The sequence below is a fragment of the Rhincodon typus genome, chromosome 10 (genome assembly GCF_021869965.1).
Source record: "Rhincodon typus isolate 14 chromosome 10, sRhiTyp1.1, whole genome shotgun sequence".
Classification (NCBI taxonomy): Eukaryota; Metazoa; Chordata; class Chondrichthyes; order Orectolobiformes; family Rhincodontidae; genus Rhincodon; species Rhincodon typus.
The window spans coordinates 79,782,989-79,803,491 of record NC_063341.1 but is presented as its reverse complement, the minus strand read 5'-3'; the positions used below and the strand labels follow the sequence as shown (position 1 = coordinate 79,803,491).

At 43.6% G+C, this 20,503-nt stretch overlaps 1 protein-coding gene across 2 annotated transcripts in view; it reads right to left on the bottom strand.

The window, feature by feature from the left end:
- Positions 1-8,866: 8,866 nt before the first annotated feature.
- erich3 (glutamate-rich 3) overlaps positions 8,867-20,503 on the bottom strand; it is a 70,959-nt gene continuing 59,322 nt past the window's right edge. The window contains exons 12-13 of one of the 2 annotated variants that reach the window (XM_048602412.1): positions 13,314-13,874; positions 8,867-8,906 (exon numbers count right to left, since the gene is read on the bottom strand). In XM_048602412.1, the coding sequence (XP_048458369.1) occupies positions 8,893-8,906; positions 13,314-13,874 (575 nt within the window). In that variant the 3' untranslated portion in view covers positions 8,867-8,892. Of the gene's footprint in view, positions 8,907-9,515; positions 13,875-20,503 lie in introns of those variants that run through there. The other variant, XM_048602413.1, reaches the window with a different exon arrangement.

Sequence of the window (20,503 nt, the reverse complement as noted above, 5' to 3'; positions counted from 1 at the left end):
GAAAAGCATCTGCCACTTGTCTTCCCAATTTGTCTGTGTTCTTCTGAAGTTCTGCACTGTCCTCCTCAGTTTATACTGCATTCCAGTTTCATATCATCCGTAAACTTTGAAAGTGCCCCCTTGTACATAAAGACCTGGATCATTAATATATATCAGGAAATGCAAGGGTCCCAATACCAACTCCTGGGGACCTCCACTATTTCCCTTTTCCCCAGCCTGAGAAACAACTCTGTATTCATGTTGACACTCTCACAAGCTATCATTTTCCTTCACACTCTGTTGTGTGGCACTCTATCGAATGCCTTTACCAGGGAGGAGACGGTTGAGTGGTATTATCACTGGACTGTTAATATAGACACCCAAATAATGTTCTGGGGACCTGGGTTTGAATCCTGCCATGGTAGATGATAGACTTTGAATTCAATAAATATCTGGAATTAGGAGGCTAATGATCACTATGAATCCATTGTTGATTGCTGGGAAAAACCCAACTGGTTCACTAATGTTCTTTTAGGAAGGAAACTGACATCCTCACCTGGTCTGGATGACATGTGACTCCAGACCCACAGCAATGTGGTCGACTCTTAGCTGTCATCTGGGCAATTAGGGATGGGCAATAAATGCTGCCTAGCCAGTGACACCCTCATTCCATGGATGAATCAAAAAAGTCCACATACACCACATCAACAGCCTTGCCCTCATCAATTCATTCTGCCACCTCTTCAAAAAACAATTCCAGCAAGTTAGTAAAATTTGCTATCTCTTAGTTAAACACAATTTGTCCTTAGCATCAACAAACTTAGATGCATTAGTCTCTACCCCTTCATCAGTAAATAGATCAAAAATATCTATTTCAAGTACCATAACTGAGTTACAACAAAATGCGGCAACCAATTTTCACACAGTAAGCTCCCATGGGACATAAAAGACATAAAAACACAAAATAGATAAATGGAATAAACGGACATAGGCATTGAGCAGGGAAGTGCAGTGAAGCAGGAGATGAGTATGTGATTTCCCTGAAGGGTAGAGAGGCACAAAGAACAATATGGTCTACAGCTGTTTTCTTTTGTCCTTCCAACCTGATTTAAGTTATTGTCAGTTGAGGGAGAAAATATTGGTTGAGGAAGAGAAGTAAAAAATATTTATTGATTTTTCCATCACTGCACATCTTACCGCCAACATGACTGGGGACAAGAAACCCACCTTGTCTCATACTGGCTATTCAACTGGGGAAGGGAACACAGCAACCGATGATGAGAGAAAGGTTAACATGACTTTTTTTATTAATCACTTGTTGGATGTGAGTGTCACTGGTTGCCAAAATTTATCACCTATCCTTAGCTGCCCTTGAGAATGTGGTTGTGAACTGCCTTCTTGAACCCTACAGTCCATGTATTGTAGGTAGACCCACAATGAGGATCAGCGATATATTTCCAAGTCAGGATGGTGAGCAGCTTGGAGGGGCACTTGCAGGGGGTGGTATTCCCATGTGCCTGCTGCCCTTGTCCTTCCAGATGGAGATGCTCGCAGGTTTGGAAGGTGCTCTCTAAGGAGCCTTGGTGAATTTCTGCAGTGCATCTTGTAGATAGTACACACTGCTGCCTTTGTTGGTGGAGGTAGTGAAAGTTCTAGGGAGATGGTGATATAGTAGTAATATCACTAGACTGGTAATCCAAGAAGGCCAGTCTGCTACTCTGGGGACACAGGTTCAAATCTCTACCACAGCAAATGATGGAACTTACATTCAACTGTAAAGAAAAATCTACAATTAAAAACCAACCTCAGTACAGACACTATGAATCTATAGGTTGCCACATCTGGAGCATTGTTTACATTTGGATATAATTTGATTAGAAGGAATGCAATGAAGGTTCACCAGACTGATCCCTGGTGGGATTGTCTTCTGAGGAGAGATCAAGGAAACAGGGTCTGCATTCTGTAGAATCAGGGGTGATCTCCTGGAAATCTCAGGCGTTAATTTCAGGAAGGATATTTCCCTTGGCTTGGAAGGTCTAAACCAGGGACAAGACTCAGAATAAGAGAATTGACATTCACTTAGCGGGTTGTGAATGTTAGAAAGTCTCTGCCCAGAGGCTGTGGAAGTTCAGTCAGTGTGTACGTTCAAGAAAGGGATTGATAAATTTCTTAATAATGACAACACATTCATGGTCATCATTAGATTCTTAATTCCACATTTATATTGAATTCAAACTCCACCATCTACAATAGGGTAAGGTGTGTTTTGAGACCAGGTCCCCAGAACATTACCTGGGTCTTTGGATTAATTAGCTAAGATAATACCACTAGACCATCACTTCAACACAAATCTGGAATTAAGAATCTAGTTATGACCATGAAACTTGTTGGTTGTCAGAAAACCCATCTGGCTCACTAATATCCTCGAAGAAAAGCTGTCAACCTTACATGGTCTGGCCTACATGTGACTCCAGACCCACAGCGATGTGGTTGGCTCTCAACTGCCTTCCGGACTCTTTTTTATTCACTCATAGGATGTGGGAGTCACTGGTTAGGCCATCATTTATTGCCCATCCTTAATTGCCCAGAGAACAGTTAAGAGTCAACCACATTGCTGTATGTCTGGGCTTACATGTAGGCCAGACCAGGTAAGGATGGCAGATGCCTTACCTAAAGGGCATTAGTGAGCCAGATGGGTTTTTCCTGACAATCAGCAATGGTTTCATGGTCATCATTAGACCCTTAATTCCAGATTTTTTATTGAATCCAAATTCCACCACCTGCCACAGTGGGGTTTGAACACAGGTCCCCAGAACATTAACTGAGTTCCTGGACTAACAGTCTTGCAATAATACCACTAGGCCCCTGCCTCCCCAAAAGGGAACAGTGTCTGTAGAAACAGAGGTGACCGCCTGGAAATCTCAGAGGTTTCTTACAGGAAGGATATTTCCCTCAGCTTGGGAGGTCTAAACCAGGGAGAAGACTCAGAAGAAGAGATTTGAGAAGATGTGATGGCCAACAATGTTGACCTAACCAGCAATGCCCACATCCCTGGAATGAATTAAAGAAATGAAGGATTTGCGGGTGATATGGGAAATGGCACTGAGTTCCAAGATCAGCCATGATCTAATAGAATGGCAGAGTAGGCTTGAAGGCTGAATGCCAACTCCTACTCCTAATGTTCCTAATCTATCTGTTTCTCTACTGTGCTTTAGGGAAGGAAATCTGCCATCCTTACCTGGTCTGGTCCACATGTGACTTGAGAACCACAAAGTGATTGACCCTGAAATGGTCTAGCCAATCATTTATAACAGAAGAACTAGGAGCAGGAGTAGGCCATTCTGCCCCTTGAGCCTACTCCACCATTTAATACGATCATGGCTGATCTTATCTCGGCCTCAACTCCACTTTCCTGCCCTCCACAACCCTTCAACCTGTTACTGATTAAAAATCTGTCTATCATATAAACTTCCCTTATTTTGCTTATGATTAATCGCAGACTGAATTGCCCTGGAATACCATGGTGAGTCATGTCCCTAGATCTGGAGCACCAGTCTTCAATAGTTTGACAGAATGTTGTCAGGGCCTATAACCTTTGTAGTATCCAATGTCTTCAGTTGTTTCTTGATACCACTAAGTGTGTTGGGTAGCAAGATGAATGATCAAGTTTCACTTGGCAGCCAATAGATCCTCACCACTGTACTGCAAGTTTGCATGAGCTGGCCCTATTGCCAGAAAGCCAGTCGATTTCTGTATGTTGGCACTGCTTATTCTGGAGGGACCAGGATTCCACAAGGGAGCCCTTTCGGTGTGCTTTAATTTTCTTTTGGAATTCCACCTGCTGGTAGGATTCCTTACATTCCTATGGGTGCCTGGGTAATGGGGTGGTGGCCTAAATCCACCGTCTTGGATTCAGGACAAGCTGGGTATGGCATGGTGGCTTAGTGGTTAGCACTGCTACCCCCATAGCACCAGGGACACAGGTTCAATTCCAGCTCAGGTGACTGTGTGGAGTTTGCATGTTCACTCTGTGTCTGTGTGAGTTTCTGCTGGGTGTTCTGGTTTGCTTCCCACAGTCCAAAGATGTGCAGATTAGGTGGTGTGGCTGTGCTAAATTGTCCACAGATGTGTAGGTTAGGGAAATACAGGGATAGGGTAGGAGTGAGTCTGCATGGAATGCTCTTCGGAGAGTCAGTGAGGACTGTTGGGCTGAATGGTCTATTTCCACACTTTTTAAAAAATTAATTCATTCATGGGATGAGGGTGTCGCTGGCTAGGCAGCATTTATTGCCCATCCCTAGTTCAGAGTCAACGATATTGCTGTGGATCTTCAGTCACATGTAGGCCAGACCAGGTAAGGATATGCAGTTTCCTTCCCTAAAGGACATTAGTGAACCAGGTGGGTTTTTTCAACAATCGGCAACAGATTCATGATCATCATTAGACTCTTAATTCCAGGTATTTTATTGAATTCAAATTCCACCACCTGCCACGTCAGGATTCAAACCCAGGTCCCCGGAACATTATCTGGGTCTCGGGATTAACAGTCCAGCGATAATACCACCAGGCCATTACACTGTAGGGATTCTATTAAAAAGACAAAAGCCAGGGCCCCCACTGGGCCTGAATTTAAATCTGTTATGTCCTTGTGGGAAGAACAAGTCTCTCATTTACAGACTAACTGATTGACCACTCACCTTAAACTTTGCAAATGGGGGTACGGTTGCTTCGAATTGGGGATTTGTATTTACTAACAATAATCATGTGGACTGCTTTGAATTGGCTGAAGATTATGTGCTGGCATCTCAGGACTGGGATACTGGTAACCTTAGGATGATTGTGGAGGTGCCGGTGTTCGAATGGAGTGGACAAGGTCAGAAGTCATCTAACGAAGGAGCAGCACTCCAAAAGCTTGTGATTTCAAATAAATCTGTTGGACTATAACCTGGTGTTGTGTGACTTCTGATGGTGACCTTAGGAGGAAGAGGCAGTGAAGTGCAGGTGAGGATTATCAATTAGCCATGATCTCATTGGAAGATACAGCAGACTCAAATGGTCTGCTTCTGCTCTAAACAAGGAACAAAAACAAAGTTGCTGGAAAAGGTCAGCAGGTCTGGCAGCATCTGTGAAGGAAAAAACAGAGTTAACGTTTCGGGTCCGGAGACCCATCCTGCTGCTCTACATCTTTTGATCTTTTGAGAGGTCAAGGTAAATTATCCACTTGGTACATCTGGCTAAAGAGGGTTGTAATGCTTCAGCCCTTTCTTTTGCACTGATGTGATAGGGTCCTCTATGATTGAAGATGGGGATATTTGTGGAGCCTCTACCTCCTGTTAGTTATTTAATTGTCCACCACCATGCATATCTGGATGTAGCAGGACTGCAAAGCTGAGATGCAATCTGTTGTCTGTGCCTAGTCTGCATGGTGCACATTGCTGCAATGTTTAGTGGGCAAACATACTCTTGTGTTGTAACTTCAAATCTCAACACCTGATTATCAACACTTGCCTGGCACTGATCCTGACATACTCTTCATTGAACCAAGTTTGATCCCCTGGTTGACAGTATCAGTTAAACAGGGAATATTTTGAACATGAGGTTATAAATTGCAATTGAATACAGTTTGCATCATGGAGAGTAGTTTTGAGTTGTTCGGTCAGTATGAAATCTATCCCATTTCACATGTTAGCAGTGCCATACAATATGATGCAGGGTTTCCTTGGGATGAAGAAGGGTCTTTGTCTCCACAAGGATTATGCAGTGGCCATTCTTACCACTACTGTGATGGACTGAAACATGTAACAGGTGAATTGGTGAGGACAAGGTCAGGTATGTTTTTTGCTCTTGATAATTCCCTTACCACCTGACACAAACACAGTTTAGCAGCAACATCCTTTAGGATGTGGCCAACTCTCAATGCTGATGCTAACAAGCCACACTTGGTGATGGGAAATGAAGTCCTCCATCACAGAACATTGTGTGTTCTTGGCACCTCACTGCTTCCTCCACTTGTTGTTCATAATGGGAGAGTACTGATTCTAACATATGCTTATAATGTTCATTTATGCACATATATTTAGGATTTAATATAATTTTGCACAATCAGCTCCTCTTCAGTTCCTTGAAGATTTGCACTGTGGCTAATGTAATGAAACAGTGAGTATATTCCTCATATACTGAGTTAATATGTCAAAGGCTCAGTCTCGCTGACTGGTCACTGTACTGCTTCTGCTGATAGTGCAAGATGAGATTTATGCCTGTCAATTTATTGATGAGATGGGACCACAACTAATGTGAACACACTGGCACTCTGGAAGTTAGAGTTCTCCGTTTTCAGGTTCTTGATCATAAAAACACCTGTGGTGCCATAAATGAATCAGCAAAGTGCCTGTGACCAGAGAGCTATGAAGACAATTTGTAGAGTCAGCATTGAATGGATCAAGTTACCCTTATTCCCAGGAAATGCAGAATAGTACTGTTCATTTCCCTGTGTATCCACTGCTTAAAAAGCCATTGGGTGTGTTGAAAGAGTCATTTATAAAACAGAAATTTGATCCTTAAGTGTTGAACTTTCTTACACTACCCTCTGTCATCTCAGGTGGACAACGTTTCGAGCTTATGGCACCATAGCTCCAGTGTCATCTAGCTATTTGTTTCAACTTCACTAAAGAATTGTAGTGTCTAATGGCTATTGCATCGTGGTTCTTGGGATCTTACTGTGTGACAACTGTTTGTCCTGATTCCCCACATGATCACAGTGACTGCATTTTCAAACTAAAGACAGTAAAGTGCTTTGGGACATCACAAGGCAGGGAAATGTTGTTGTATAAATGCAAGTTCTTTCCTTTCATCATTCACCGCCTTGCTGAATTATTCAGCTGTATGCAATGTGATCCAGGGCTGCACGGAAGGGAAAGTGCTGAACTTACTCTCCAGCCTTTGCACGGATGCCATCTCCGTATCGTCTCCATTTGCCATCTCCTCCTCCTCAGTGCTGGAATCACTGGGTTCTGGTTCCGAATTACAACTCCTGTCCTCTTTAATGGCATCTGCGATTTTCTGCTGAATGGATTTGCACTTCCCTGTAACATCGAGGGACAGAGTGCCTGGGATTGGGGTGGGGGGTTTGGGGGTGAAGCCAGCCATCATTCACAGGTGAAGTATATAAACCAATTGGAATGGTGGGACCGGTGAGAGGTGGTCGGGGGTCGCAGTGGGTGGCAGCGGTGAGAATCGCAAATGGAATCACAAAAACAATGCAAAGGTGGAAATTAGAAATGAGAGCCAATACTTATTATGACAGAGAATACAAATCGTTCACCCGTACATCATCAAACAATGGCCCACTGGCCAACAACGAGAATTTCTAGTTACGTAGTGCCTTTAACAGAGTAAAACATCTCAAGGTGCTTACAACTGTGTTAGCAAACAACATTTCACAAGGAGCCACATAGGGAGATCGTAGCACAGGTGACCAAATCTTGGTTAATGATGTAGGTTTGAAGGAGCATCTTAAAGGAGGTGAAGAGGTGCAGGACACTGAAATGATACATGACAGCACTTAAATACATCAATACAGATGGTCATGCATCATCCACTGTAGGCACATGCAGCAATAAGAGAATGAGCAGCAGATCAATGCACTGATTTATACATATTTTCATAGTTTACTCAAGTTCCCACAATTTGAGGGACTAATTTCAAACAGTGAGTGATTAAAGGGCAGTTACTTTTGCTGCAAATTTGAATGGAATCTGACAGTATAGGAGACCATTTGGTCCACCGTGCTGCTGCTTTATCTTTGCTACCTAATTAGTACCTTTCTACATTTTCTTGCAATTTATTTCTCCCAGTGTTTCTCCAATTCCCTTTTGAAAGTGGATAGCAAGAAGCTTTTTCCCAGAGTGGGGGACTCAGTTACTAGGGGTCACGATTTCAAGGTGAGAGGGGAAAAATTTAAGGGAGATATGCGTGGAAAGTTCTTTATGCAGAGGGTGGTGGGTGCCTGGAATGCGTTGCCAGCGGAGGTGGTAGAGGCGGGCACGATAGCACCATTTAAAATGTATCTAGACAGATACATGAATGGGCAAGGAGCAGAAGGATATAGATCCTTGGAAAATAGGCGACAGGTTTAGATAGAGGATCTGGATCAGCGCAGGCTTGGAGGGCCGAAGGGCCTGTTCCTGTGCTGTAATTTTCTTTGTTCTTATGACTGAATGTGCTCCCACACATTCCAGATCCCAACAACTCACTGTGTAAAACAATCCCCCTTACCTCCCCTTCTGGGGCTTTTCTCGATTCCCTTCAATCTGCCTCCCTCTGCTCAATGACCCTCCTGCCCCTGGAAACACTTCCTCCTCATGTACTCGATCAGACTCTCTTCATGATGTTGAACACCTTGATTAAATCTCCCTGAACTTTCTCTGCTTTAAGGAGAACAATCCCAGCTTCTCCAGTTTCTCCACATTCACTGGAGTCCCTCATTCCTGCTGCCATTCCAGTAAATCTCCTCCACACCCTCTCGAAGACACTGCCATCCTTCCTAAAGAGTGGGGGCCAGAATCAGGCAAAATAATAATTCAACTGAGGTCTGGGCAATGATTTGTAACAGTTTAGAAATAACTTTTTCACTTGAGAGTATTATCCACAGCTTGCCAATGGAGAATGGTGATTAGGGTAGGGACAGACTCTGTTTGAATGTTTACCTGCCTCATCCCCATTCCACCCACATTGCCCTCACTTCATTCTCCGGTAACGTGCCATCTCATGTGCTGATTAATGTTGAAGGCTCCTATTTCAGTCAGGCTCCAATGCGAATTAGCTTCACCAGTAGATAAAGAGACACATCATTAGGAGGAAACAGGGCCCCACACCTCAGGATGAGAGACTGGCCTTGGAGGGGGCAGAGTAGATTCACCAGAATGATCCTAGGAAGAAAGGGTTAAATGATGAGGCTGGATTGTATAGACTAAGACTGTGTCCTCTTAAATATAGAAGACTAAAGGGTGATCTAACTGAGGTGCATATGGTGATTGAAGTTTAAGATTGAAACAATTTCCTCTGGTGGGGGAAAGGGCACAGGTCAAGGGGCAGAACCTTCAAATTGGAGCTAGGATGTCAGGAAGCACTTCCTCACACAAAAGGCAGTGCAAATCTTCAACTTTCTCCTGCAAAAGTCTGCAGATGTTGGGAGTCAATTGGAGCCATCAAGACTATGATCGACAAATTCTTGTTGGGTTTGGCTATTGGAGAAAAGGAGGTTAAATGGAATTCAGGTGCCGATTAGCCATCATCTAATTGAATGGTGTAGCATACTTGAGGGTCTGAATGATCTCCTCCTCTTCCTATTGCTCTTAGAAACGGGTCTGGGGAAGAATAACCTCAAGCTTGCAGGAATACTTTGCATCAAAAGTACTTTACCCAACCCTTTCGTTGTTCAGCCATGCTCTTTGTATGTTGTTCCTTTTTAGTTTAACATGAGTATGTTCTCATGTCACTCAATAATGAGAGCGCTTACATATTAAAAAGGCTGCATATCCACCCGAAGTTTACATTTATTGCTGCATCAGAAACAAGTACAATCAACTTTATATAAGACAATAAATTTATATGCATTAATTATCGCCACATTCGTACACACACACATACACAGTGCAGAACCCCCTTTATCCATTCCAATTCGCTTTCAATACCATGCCAGGGCCAGGTTTTGCAATGAAGTTTTGTTGAAGGTCTTTTTTCTGTTTTCCACCTTTCCTTCATGAAACAAATGAGACAGTTTGATCCTAAGCTGAACATGTTACAGTCACACCAATCTGTACAGCACTAGAATCTGGACAATCTGCACTTGTCTCTTCTTTCATTCATTCTCAGGATGTGGATGCACTGGTTAAAGCTGGTATTTATTGCCTGTACCCCTGGGAAAAGTGGGAAAACCTCCTGGCGTCTGTACTACTGAATATCATTAATGACTGGAGTCACATTAGGCCAGTCTGGTTAGAGTGGCAGCCTCTCTCTCCTGAACACCACTGCGGAATAGCCAGCCGGATCTTGATACAAAGAAAGCAATGGTGTTTGTGGTCATCTTGCCATGGTGCTAGTTAACCTTCACGTTACCAGATCATCTCAAACTCAATTCGCAGCTTGACCTGGTGAAATCTGAGCTGCCAGCCTTTGGCTCCATAACCATCACCAGATCAACCCCAATGGGATATCAAATTAAAACCTGCCATCTAGTTAACAGATAATGGAGGTTCGGCTCTCTAATCAAACGATGGGTGACAGCACCATCATTTACACACACATTGCATGAACACAAAACAAAAAAAAAATAATCAAACCATGAAAACAGAATCACCAATACAGGACAAACTGCACTGATGAAAAGAAAAACAAAACACATCAAGGAGAATACAACAAACAATGGCACAGTGCACCTGGTCTGGATACAGTCTCATACAGTAGTGTCAATGTGAATTGTAGCTGTGGCTATCTTATAGAAATCTAACAGTTTGAGTTGTATAATTTAAAAGCAAGGGCCCCACTTGCCCGATTTACAATGGCGCTGCTGTGTCTTTGTCATCCAGATGTTGAAACGCTGCTACAGACCAGCCTCTCTCACTTGGTATTCCTTGTTTATATTTGTGCAAATTCAAGATATAACTGTGGAATTCCAGACTGTTCCTCATTCCTTAAAACATTTATCCTTTAAATTCAAGCTTGTTGCTCCCTCTTCCCACTACTTAATTTGTCAGAACATTGTGGTTACCATGGTTTCTCAGTTAAGCTGAAGAGCTGTGGATGAGAGGTCCATCACAATAATTTTTAATTTACACATCGAGTGTCACAAAGAGGAGGGACTAGGGGCCATTTTCAGCAGGGCAAAGGAACATCCACTCAAACTCCTGAAGGGGTGTTTAAAGAAACAGGGGAGATCTTTAAAGGAAGTAGCAAGAGAGCATTTACAAAGGCCAGCTTCTCAGAGAGCAACAGCAGGATGGACAGAGAACTGGTGAGTGGAGGGAGATAGAGGGTATGGGGGAAAAGAGGTGGGAGGAGAGAGCATGGGGGAAAGGGTGGGGAGGGGAGAGAGCATAGAGATGGTGACAGAAAACAGAAGAGACAGACAGTGAAAGTAAATTAAAAATAACGAGGGAGGAAGAGATGGGAAAAGAGGGAGTGAAATGGGAATTCAGCAGCGTGGAGACAAAGAGGAATTTGAGAGTGGAAAGGAAATATGTGGGATAGACAGAATTGGGGAGAGAAAGAGGAGAAAGAATGGGAGACCGATGGGCAGAAAGAGGAATGGGGAAGTGAGGGGTAGGTAGGTAAAGAGGGACAGCAAGAGGAGGAGAAGGAAGATGAGCACGAGTGAGAGACAGGAGAGAGAAAGAGAGGAAAGGAGCAACATACAGGAGAGCTGGAGTGGGTAGGAGGAAAGACGGAAAGAACAGAGAAGAGAGCTAAAGGAAAGAGGAGATGCAAGTGAGGGGGAAGGGAGTGTGGGAGAGGGAGAGGGAGGGAGGAGAGAAGTAAACAAAGATTGAGGATCACAATGACTGAAATGTATACCTCAAACCTGGTTGCAGAATGAAGGCATTCCTGTGTTTAGTAATTCATGAGACAGGCAAAGCACATGCTTTGATTTGTTTCCATAGGACGTTTTTTCCTGCAACAGGTTGCTGGCCAGTCCCACAGGCTGTAAGGCCCACCTCTCCACCTGAGGCCTGGCTGACAAGGAGGCTCTCCCACTCTTATGTTCTACCATTTGTATGTGTCATAAGGATTTGCTGGTTGATATTTAAGTTTGGCCAAGCCTTACAGAGGGACTTGAACTTTGTATTTTGGCTGAGAGGCAGAGATGCTACCCACTGCACCACATGACTTCCCTCCAAATCAAGGCCCCAAATTTCAGAGCACTTATTTTTCTGTGAAACTGCAACTAAATGATAAGTCATGTGTTTTCCTCAAAATTGATCCTCGGTTTAGTGTGTGGAGACCCAATTGCTCAGACTAAACAGGATCTAAAATTGCAATAAGATGGCATCTACAGTGAGCAGGCATAATGGGTTACTGGGGGACTGAAGGACAGTTTGATGTTATAGTGTGTTAGTGGTGAGAACACAACTTTAAACCCATACTGTCTACTGGTTCTATTTTGATAAATTTGATAACCTGGGTGAAAAATAGTTTAATTCCTTAGTTGAGACAATAGAGAAATTAAGAAATCAGAACAAGATTCAATCATCTGGCCCCTTCAACCTGCTCTGCCAGTTAATATATTCCTGACCAATCTGAATGCGGCCCAAGCTTCATTTTCCTTCCTGTCTCCATTTGCCCTCGATCATCTTCTTGATCAAAAATCTGTCTAATGACCCTCAGAGAGAAGAAATTCCTCCTCATTTTCATTTTAAATATGAAACCCCTTATTTTGAAACGATGCCCCTAGTTATAAAGTCCAGGGAAGTTCAAACAAACGTTTTGTCTGTGAATTAGCTCCAGGAATATTCAGTTTTTGCTCAGTGTTAAACCCAGGGGGTTAAAACACAAGAACTGAAATTGCTCAAGAAAGGGTCACTGAAAGTGAAACATTAACTCTGCTTTCTCTCCAAAGATGCTGCCAAACTTGCTGGATTTCTGCAGCAATTTATGTTTTCCTTTTTAGATTTCCAGCTGTCAGTTGTTTGTTTTATTATTCAAGGGGTTATAAGTTGATTTTTATCAGCAGTGAGCAATAACTGGTAATGAATTGGTGCCTACTCTGCATCAAAGACCAGTTTATATCCTGTTAACTTCAAGGGAAAGCCTAGACAGGAGGCAGAAAGCAATACATAATCCGAGAATTCTTGCTGCTGTTTTGTAAAGTATGTGGAGACAACAGAGTGGCTGTAAACACAATCACAAGCATGATTGTTGCACTGTGGAAAAAGGAGGACATGGATTCCCTGACAGGGTGAGATGAAGGAGGTTCATATGGAACATAAATGAACCAATTGGGCCAAATGGTCTGTTTCTGTATTGTAATAATCAAGGACTGATGCACTTTCTATGAGATTCACCACAGCGCCTTATACAAACACTCAAAATTATTGGGTCATGTTCAGCTCAAATCTTTGCAAACACAATAGATCTGTTCTCCCATTAACGCACACACAGGGAAGACTAAACACTCCGTGCATCAATTTTAATTGACATGTTGTAACTGCATCTCTTCAGAGTTGGTTTTTCTGTGTTGGAAATGCAGACAAGGTCAACACTGCAACTAAAATGGAGCGGAGAGCTGGGACAGTACATGCATGTAGAAAGGCAGCACTCGGGAGTCTGCATTTACTCACCAACAGATCTCCCAGACACAGAGAGCTCCGCAGTGCACACGCTCACCTCACTACCTCTCAACGCTACGTCTTTGGAATGTCTGTCGTGAATTCCAACAGTTACTAAAGGTTCTTCATCTGTTTCTGCACCTTCCTTGTTGCTGTTCTCTGGATTTGCATTTGACTCCTTGTCAGCTTCAATTTCTTCATCCATTCCAACTTTTTCCTCAGGGCCTCTGCCTGCTGTCTGTGGTGACTGATCCTCTCCCTTTGAAGACCGGATACTTTGCTTCTCAGAATCTACTTCACCCTCAAGCAAAGCCTCTGCTCCTGTGACTTTTTTATCCTCCGTCCCATTGTTATTTACAGGTTTCACTTCACAACTCTCCTGCTCAGATTCTCCTGGAGCTGCTCCCAGATTTTTGGCAGCTGTGGGCTCACCCTCATCTTCAGAAAGGGTCAATTTTTCCTGTTCTTCATCATCAGTCTTCTCCCCTTCCAGTCTTTCAACATCAGATATTTCACTGCTTCTTGGGGAATAAGATGAACTTCGCGAAGACCCTTGTGATCGGGACATTTCCTCTGTTCAAGCAAACGTAGAAAAATATCACAAATCATTTAGTGCATTAAAGTCAAAAGTTCATATTTATATAGCTTCTTTCATTTGTTCATTGGATGTGGGCTTTGTTGGTATTTATCGCCCATCCTTAGTTTCCATAGAGAGGGTGGTGGTGCCTTCCTGAACTGCTGTAGTCTGTGTAGTGTACGAAAAAGCACATTGCTTGTTTTGGAGGGACTTCCAGAATTTTGACTGAAAAACACTAAAGGAATGGAATATTGCCAAGTCAGGATAGACCTTGATTTGGAAGGGAACTTGCCACCAGTGGCATTCCCACATGTAGCCTGCTCTTGTCCTTTTAGATGGTGGAGGTTTTGGAAGGTGCTGTCAAAGGAGCCTTGGTGAGTTGCTGCTGTGCATCTTGCAGATGGTACACACTGTTGCAATTATTATGAGGGAAGTGAACAACTAAAGTGGTTGATAGGGTGACAATCAAGTGAACTGCTTTATCTCTTGACATAATAAAACACCCCAAGATGATTCACAAAAGCATAAATCAGACTTAAGTTGACACCAAACAACATAGGATATATAAGCAAAACCAAAAAGTTAAAATGATGAAGGTTTACAATTTATTATTGTTAATTGGGAAGTTAGTTTCTAAAGTAGAAGTAAATTGGCTTTCGCTTATAGTTCTGAGAAAGTGACTCCCTTTTTAAAGATTAGAACTGTGAGCTAATAATATTATTTCTAAGAAGCCATCTGATTTAGACTAGCAAAATACCTGGGGACTTAACAGCTGACATGTTACTGGAATCGATAGAGGGGCCCTCTTGTGGTGCAGTGGTAGTCCCTATCTCTGGAACAGAAGGCCTGGGTTCAAGACCTACCTTCTCTAGAGGTGTGTAATAACATCTCCGAACAGGTTGATTAGAAAAACAGATTAAATAGTTAAGATCAATAGAAAAACAGATGGCCAGGAGCCTCAAGCAGATTTCAGCTGAGAAGAAAAGATTCCTACCAGTGGAAGGGCAGTTTGTTTGCTGAACTCTCCAAGGGAAAGTCAATGCATTAATCAGTGGGAACAGGCAGTAACATACAGAATCGTATCTGACAGAAGTCCAAAAGGCAATACTTGCAACCTCAACAATTCAGCAAGAAATTAAAGAGCTAAGTTAGGCGTGATACAACATTGGGGTTGAATATCTGTAAAGGATACTGCTAGGAAAAAGTGTTCATTTTTTTCTTTTCATTAAGTTCTTTTATAATTGTCATGCATAAGTATGGATTATCATTTGTGGAATATATTTATGTCCTTTTGTTGAAAGTACATCAACACCCTCATGTGAAAGTGTGAGAATGCCCATTACTGAAACCAAATTGCAAAAACTAAACTTGAAGACCCATCAATACAGATTTCACCATGGGATCAGATTTGTCCAGTATTACAATCGGTTGCAATCATGAAATAAGTAGATTTGCAGACATTTAGGGAGGGAATTCCAGAGTTTTGATCCAAGGCAGGTGAAGGTATAATAGCTAATGGGGGAGCAACTGAAATTGGGGAAGCTCATGAGACTAGAATGAGACAAGTGCAGATATCTTACAGGAAAGTGGGACTGGAAAATGGACAGGCAGAAGCATAATGGTAATGTCACTGCACTAGTGAGCTAGAGCTCCAGTTTAATGTTGTGGGGACATAGTCTGAATTCCACCAGGCAGGTAATGAAATTTAAGTTCAATTAAAAAAAGTTGGAATAAGTTAGCGACCATGTAACTGCTAATTAATTTTTAAAAATGTCCGGTTCACCAAAGTCCTGCAAACTTCTCTAATAGTAGAGATGGATCTGTAGGTCATGGTATGATTCAGAAGGTCAAAAGTTCAAGCATCATGCAAAAGGTCCTGAGCACAAAATCCAGGCTGGCACTCTCAATGCAGTATTGAAACAGTAATCTTTTAGTACGGACTCTCCAAAATTGCAGCACTCCATTACTACTGACAAAATGCTTCATTGAAACATACAGGATTCTTAATGACAGAGTAAATGCAGACAGGATGTTTCTTCTTATGGGAGAATCTGGGCTCAGAGGACATAGTCTCAGAACAAAGGAGTGCCCAATTTAAGGCTGAGATGTGGAGGAATTTCTTCTCTCAGAGGATTATGAATTTTTCGAACTCCTTGCTATAGAAAGCCCTTTAAGACTGAGAAAGATCAAGAGGGAAATCAAGGAAAATAGGGAAAGGGCTGGAAAGTGGACATGAAGAATGTCAGGTCAGCCATGATCCTATTGAATGGTGTCAGCAAATCACATGAGGGCATCCAACAGACAGCGCTGCTGAGAAGGATTCTGGGTAAAGTTGCCTCAGCCACTGTCCAGGAGCAAATAAGAGGAAGGCAAGCTACAGAAAGGCAGCTTTGCAGTTGAAGTGATGCTGGAGGTTTAAATGTAGGCTTAGTGAATACCGAGCTTCGGTGAGGAGGGCGAGCATCTGCGAGGTAAGGTGGTTGTAGGAGGAGCAAACTTATGCAGCAAGGAGAAGTAAAAGGAAGTTTAACGGTGAAGTCACAGGCAGCAGGTAAGTGGTGAGTATTTGTTCTTCTCTCTCATTTTCTCTTCGCTTAAGGGTTAAGTCATGGCAAAAGATCCCAAATCTGTGTCACGTTCCTCCTGTGCGATGTGGGAATTCAGGGACCATTCTGATGTTCCTGACTCCCTCACATGCAGGAAGTGTGTCCAGCTGCACCTCCAGTCTGACCACTAACAGCTCAGGAGCTGCAGGTGGATTCACTTTGGAGCATCCGCGAGGCTGAGGGAATCACAGATAGCATATTCAGTAAGTTGGTCACCCCACAGATAAACATTACTGAGGAAGGTAGGGCATGGGTGAGTAACACACTGAGGAAGAATAGGAAGGCAGTGCAGGTGTGCCCTGCAGTCATCTCCCTCCAAAACAGATATACCGTTTTGGAGATAGTAGGAACTGCAGATGCTGGAGAATCTGAGATAACAAGGTGTAGAGCTGGATGAACACAGCAGGCCAAGCAGCATTATAGGAGCAGGAAGGCTGACGTTTCGGGCCTAGACCCTTTTTCAGAAATCCGTTTTGGATACTGTTGGGGGAGATGGCTCACCAGGGGAAGGTGGCAGCAAACAGGTTCATGGTACTGTGACTGGCTCTGCTGCACAGCCAGGGGTGGAGGAATGGCACAGCTATTGTGCTAGGGGATTCAATGTAAGGGGGACAGATAGGCTTCTCTGCGGCTGCAAACGAGAGTCTAGGATGGTATGTTTCCTCCCTGTTGCAAGGTCAAGGATGACTCGGAGTGGCTGCAGGACATTCCGGGGGGGGGGGTTGGGGTGATCAACCAGCTGTTGAGGTGCATGTAGGCCGAACAATATGGGTTAAAAATGGGATGAGGTCCTACAAGTTGAATTTAGGGAGTTAGGAGTTAAACTAAAAAGTATAACCTCAAATCTAGTAATCTCAGGATTGCTACCAGTGCCATGTGTTAGCCAAAGCAGGAATAGCAGGGTAGCTGAGATGAACATGTGGCTTGAAGGATGGTGCAAGAGGGACGGATTCAAATTCCTGGGACATTGCAAACGGTTCTGGAGGAGCTGAATGGTCTATACCTGGGCAGGACTGGAACCATGTCCTTGGGGGTGTGTTTGCTAGTGCTGTTAGAGAGGGTTTAAACTAATATGGCAGGGGGATAGGAATCAATGCAGGAAGTCAGAGGGAAGTAAAAGTCGGGTAAAAGACAATAGTGGGAGTTGTGTACAGACCACGAAACAGTAGTTGAGAGGTTGGGGACTGTATCAAACAGGAAATCAGAGATACATGCAGTAAGGGTACAGCAGTTATTATGGGTGACTTCAGTCTAAATATTGATTGAATTAACCAAACTGGTAGCAATGCGATGGAGGAGGATTTCCTGGAATGTTTGAGGGATGGTTTCCTTGACCAATATGTCCAGGAACCAACTAGAGAGCAAGCCATCCTAAACTAGGTATTGTGTCACACAAGAGGATTAATTAACAACATTGTGGTGTGAGATCCTTTGGGGAAGAGAGTGACCATAATATGGTAGAATTCTTCATTAAGATGGAGAATGACACAAGTAAATATGAAACTAGGGTCCTGGATTTAAAGAAAGCTAACTTTGATGATGGACGGGCAATGGCAGACATTTAAAGAACACACGGATGAACTTCAACAATTATACATCCCTGTCTGGTGTAACAGTAAAACAGGGAAGGTGGCTCAATCATGGCTAACAAGGGAAATCAGGAACAGTGTTAACGCCAAAGAGGAGGCATAATAAATTGGCCAGAAATAGCAGCAAACTCAGGGACTGGGAAAAATTTAAAATTCAGCAGAAAAGGACAAACGGTTTAATTCGGAAAGGGAAACTAGAATATGAAAGTGAGTTTGTGGAAAACATAAAAACTGACTGCAAAAGCTTCTATAGATATGAAGAAACAAAGACTGGTAAAGACAAATGTAGGTCCACTGCAGTTAGAATCAGGTGAATTCATAATGGACAACGAAGAGATGACAGACCAGTTGAACAAATACTTTGGATCCATCTTCACTAAGACGGATACAAATAATCTTCAAGAAATGCTAGGGGAAAGAGGGTCAAGCACGAAGGAGGAACTGAAGAAATCCTTATTAGTTAGGAAATGGTACTGGGGGAAATTGATGGGATTAAAACCCAAAGAGTCCCAGGGCCTGATGCCCTGCATCGCAGAGTACTTTAGGAAGTGACCCTGGAAATAGTGGATGCATTAGTGATAAATTTTCCAGCATTCTGTAGACTCTGGGAGAATTCCAATGGACTGGAGGACAGCTAATGTAACTCTGCTCTTTCAAAAAACAGGGAGAGAGAAAATGGGGAATTACAGGCTGGTTAGCCTGACATCGGTTGTGGAGGTGGGGTGGTGGGGTGGGGGGTGGCGCGGTGGTGCCGAAGTCAATCATTAAGGATGCAATAAATGAGCATTTGGAAAGCGGTGACAGAATCAGTCCTCATCAGCATGGATTTGCTAAAGGAAAATCATGCTCGACAAATCTTCTGGAATTTTTTGAGGATGTGACTAGTAAGAGTAGACAATAGTGAATCAGTCGATGTTGTGTATCTGGACTTCCGAAAGGCTTTTGACAAGGTTCCATACAAGAGACAGCAAGGTGCAGGGCTGGATGAACACAGCAGGCCAAGCAGCATCATAGGAGCTCCAGCATCTGCAGTTCTTACTATCTCTGATTCCATACAAGAGGTTAGTAAGGAAAATTAAAGCTGATGATAGCGGAAGTAATGTATTGGCACGGATAGAGAACTGGTTGGCAGACAGGGAGCAGAGAGTTGGAATAAATGGGACCTTTTCAGAGTGGCAGGCAGTGAAGAGTGCGATGCCGCAGGGTTCAGTGCTGGGACCCCAGCTGTTCACAATATACATTAACAATTTGTACAAAGGAATTCAATGCCATATCCCCAAATCTGCAGATGATATTAAACTGGGTGGCAGTGTGTGCTGTGGGGAGGAAGGCAAGAGGCTGCAGGGTTAATTGGACAAGCTGGCTAAGTGGGCAAATACAATATAATGTAGAATAATGAGAGGTTATCCACTTTGGTCACAAAACAGGAAGGCCGATTATTATCTGAATGGTGACAGTTTAGGAAAAGGTGAGGGTGTCATGGTGGAACTGTCGCTGAAGGTTGACATGCAGGTGCAGCAGGCAGTGAGGAAAGCTAATGGCATGTTGGCCTTCATAGTGAGAGCATGAGGGTATTGGTATAGGGATGTCTTGGTGCAGTTATACAGGGCCTTGGTGAGGCCACACCTTGAGTATTGTTGCAATTTTGGTCTCCTGGTCTGAGGAAGGGCATCCTTGCTTGAGGGACTCCCAGGATGGCAGGACTGACATATGATAAAAGACTGGATCGACTAGGCTTGGATTCGCTGGAATTTAGAAGAAGGGGTAATAAAATAACAAATAAGGGGTAAGCCATTCCGGACTCAGATGAGGAAGAATTTCTTCACTCAAAGAGTTGTGAGCCTGTGGAATTCTCTCCCACAGGCAGCTGTTGGGGCCAGTTCATTAGATATATTCAAGAGGGAGCTGACGGGGCTCTTGTGGTTAAAGGGGTCAAGGGGTATGGGCAGAGGGCGGGAATGGGATACTGAGATTGCATCATCAACCATGATTGATTGAATAGTGACGCAGGCTTGATGGGCTGAATGGTCTACTCCTGCACCTATCGTCTATTTTTCTATGAATGGTACAGCAGGCTTGACGGCCAAACAGTCTACGCCTGTTCCTAATTCTTATGGCCTTGCTGACCCTCCGACGGTGCGGCGCTCCCTCAGCACTGACCCTCCGACGGCGCGGCGCTCCCTCAGCGCTGACCCTCCGACGGCGCGGCACTCCCTCAGCACTGACCCTCCGACGGCGCGGCACTCCCTCAGTACTGACCCTCCGACAGTGCGGCACTCCCTCAGCGCTGACCCTCCGACAGTGCGGCGCTCCCTCAGTATTGGTCTGAGTGTTAGCCTGGATTTGTTTTCAATTTTCTGTTCATACTTAAGTACCTTTATAGCTAAGATGGCACTGTGGTGTGGCGACTGTAAACTTTTCACTGTATTC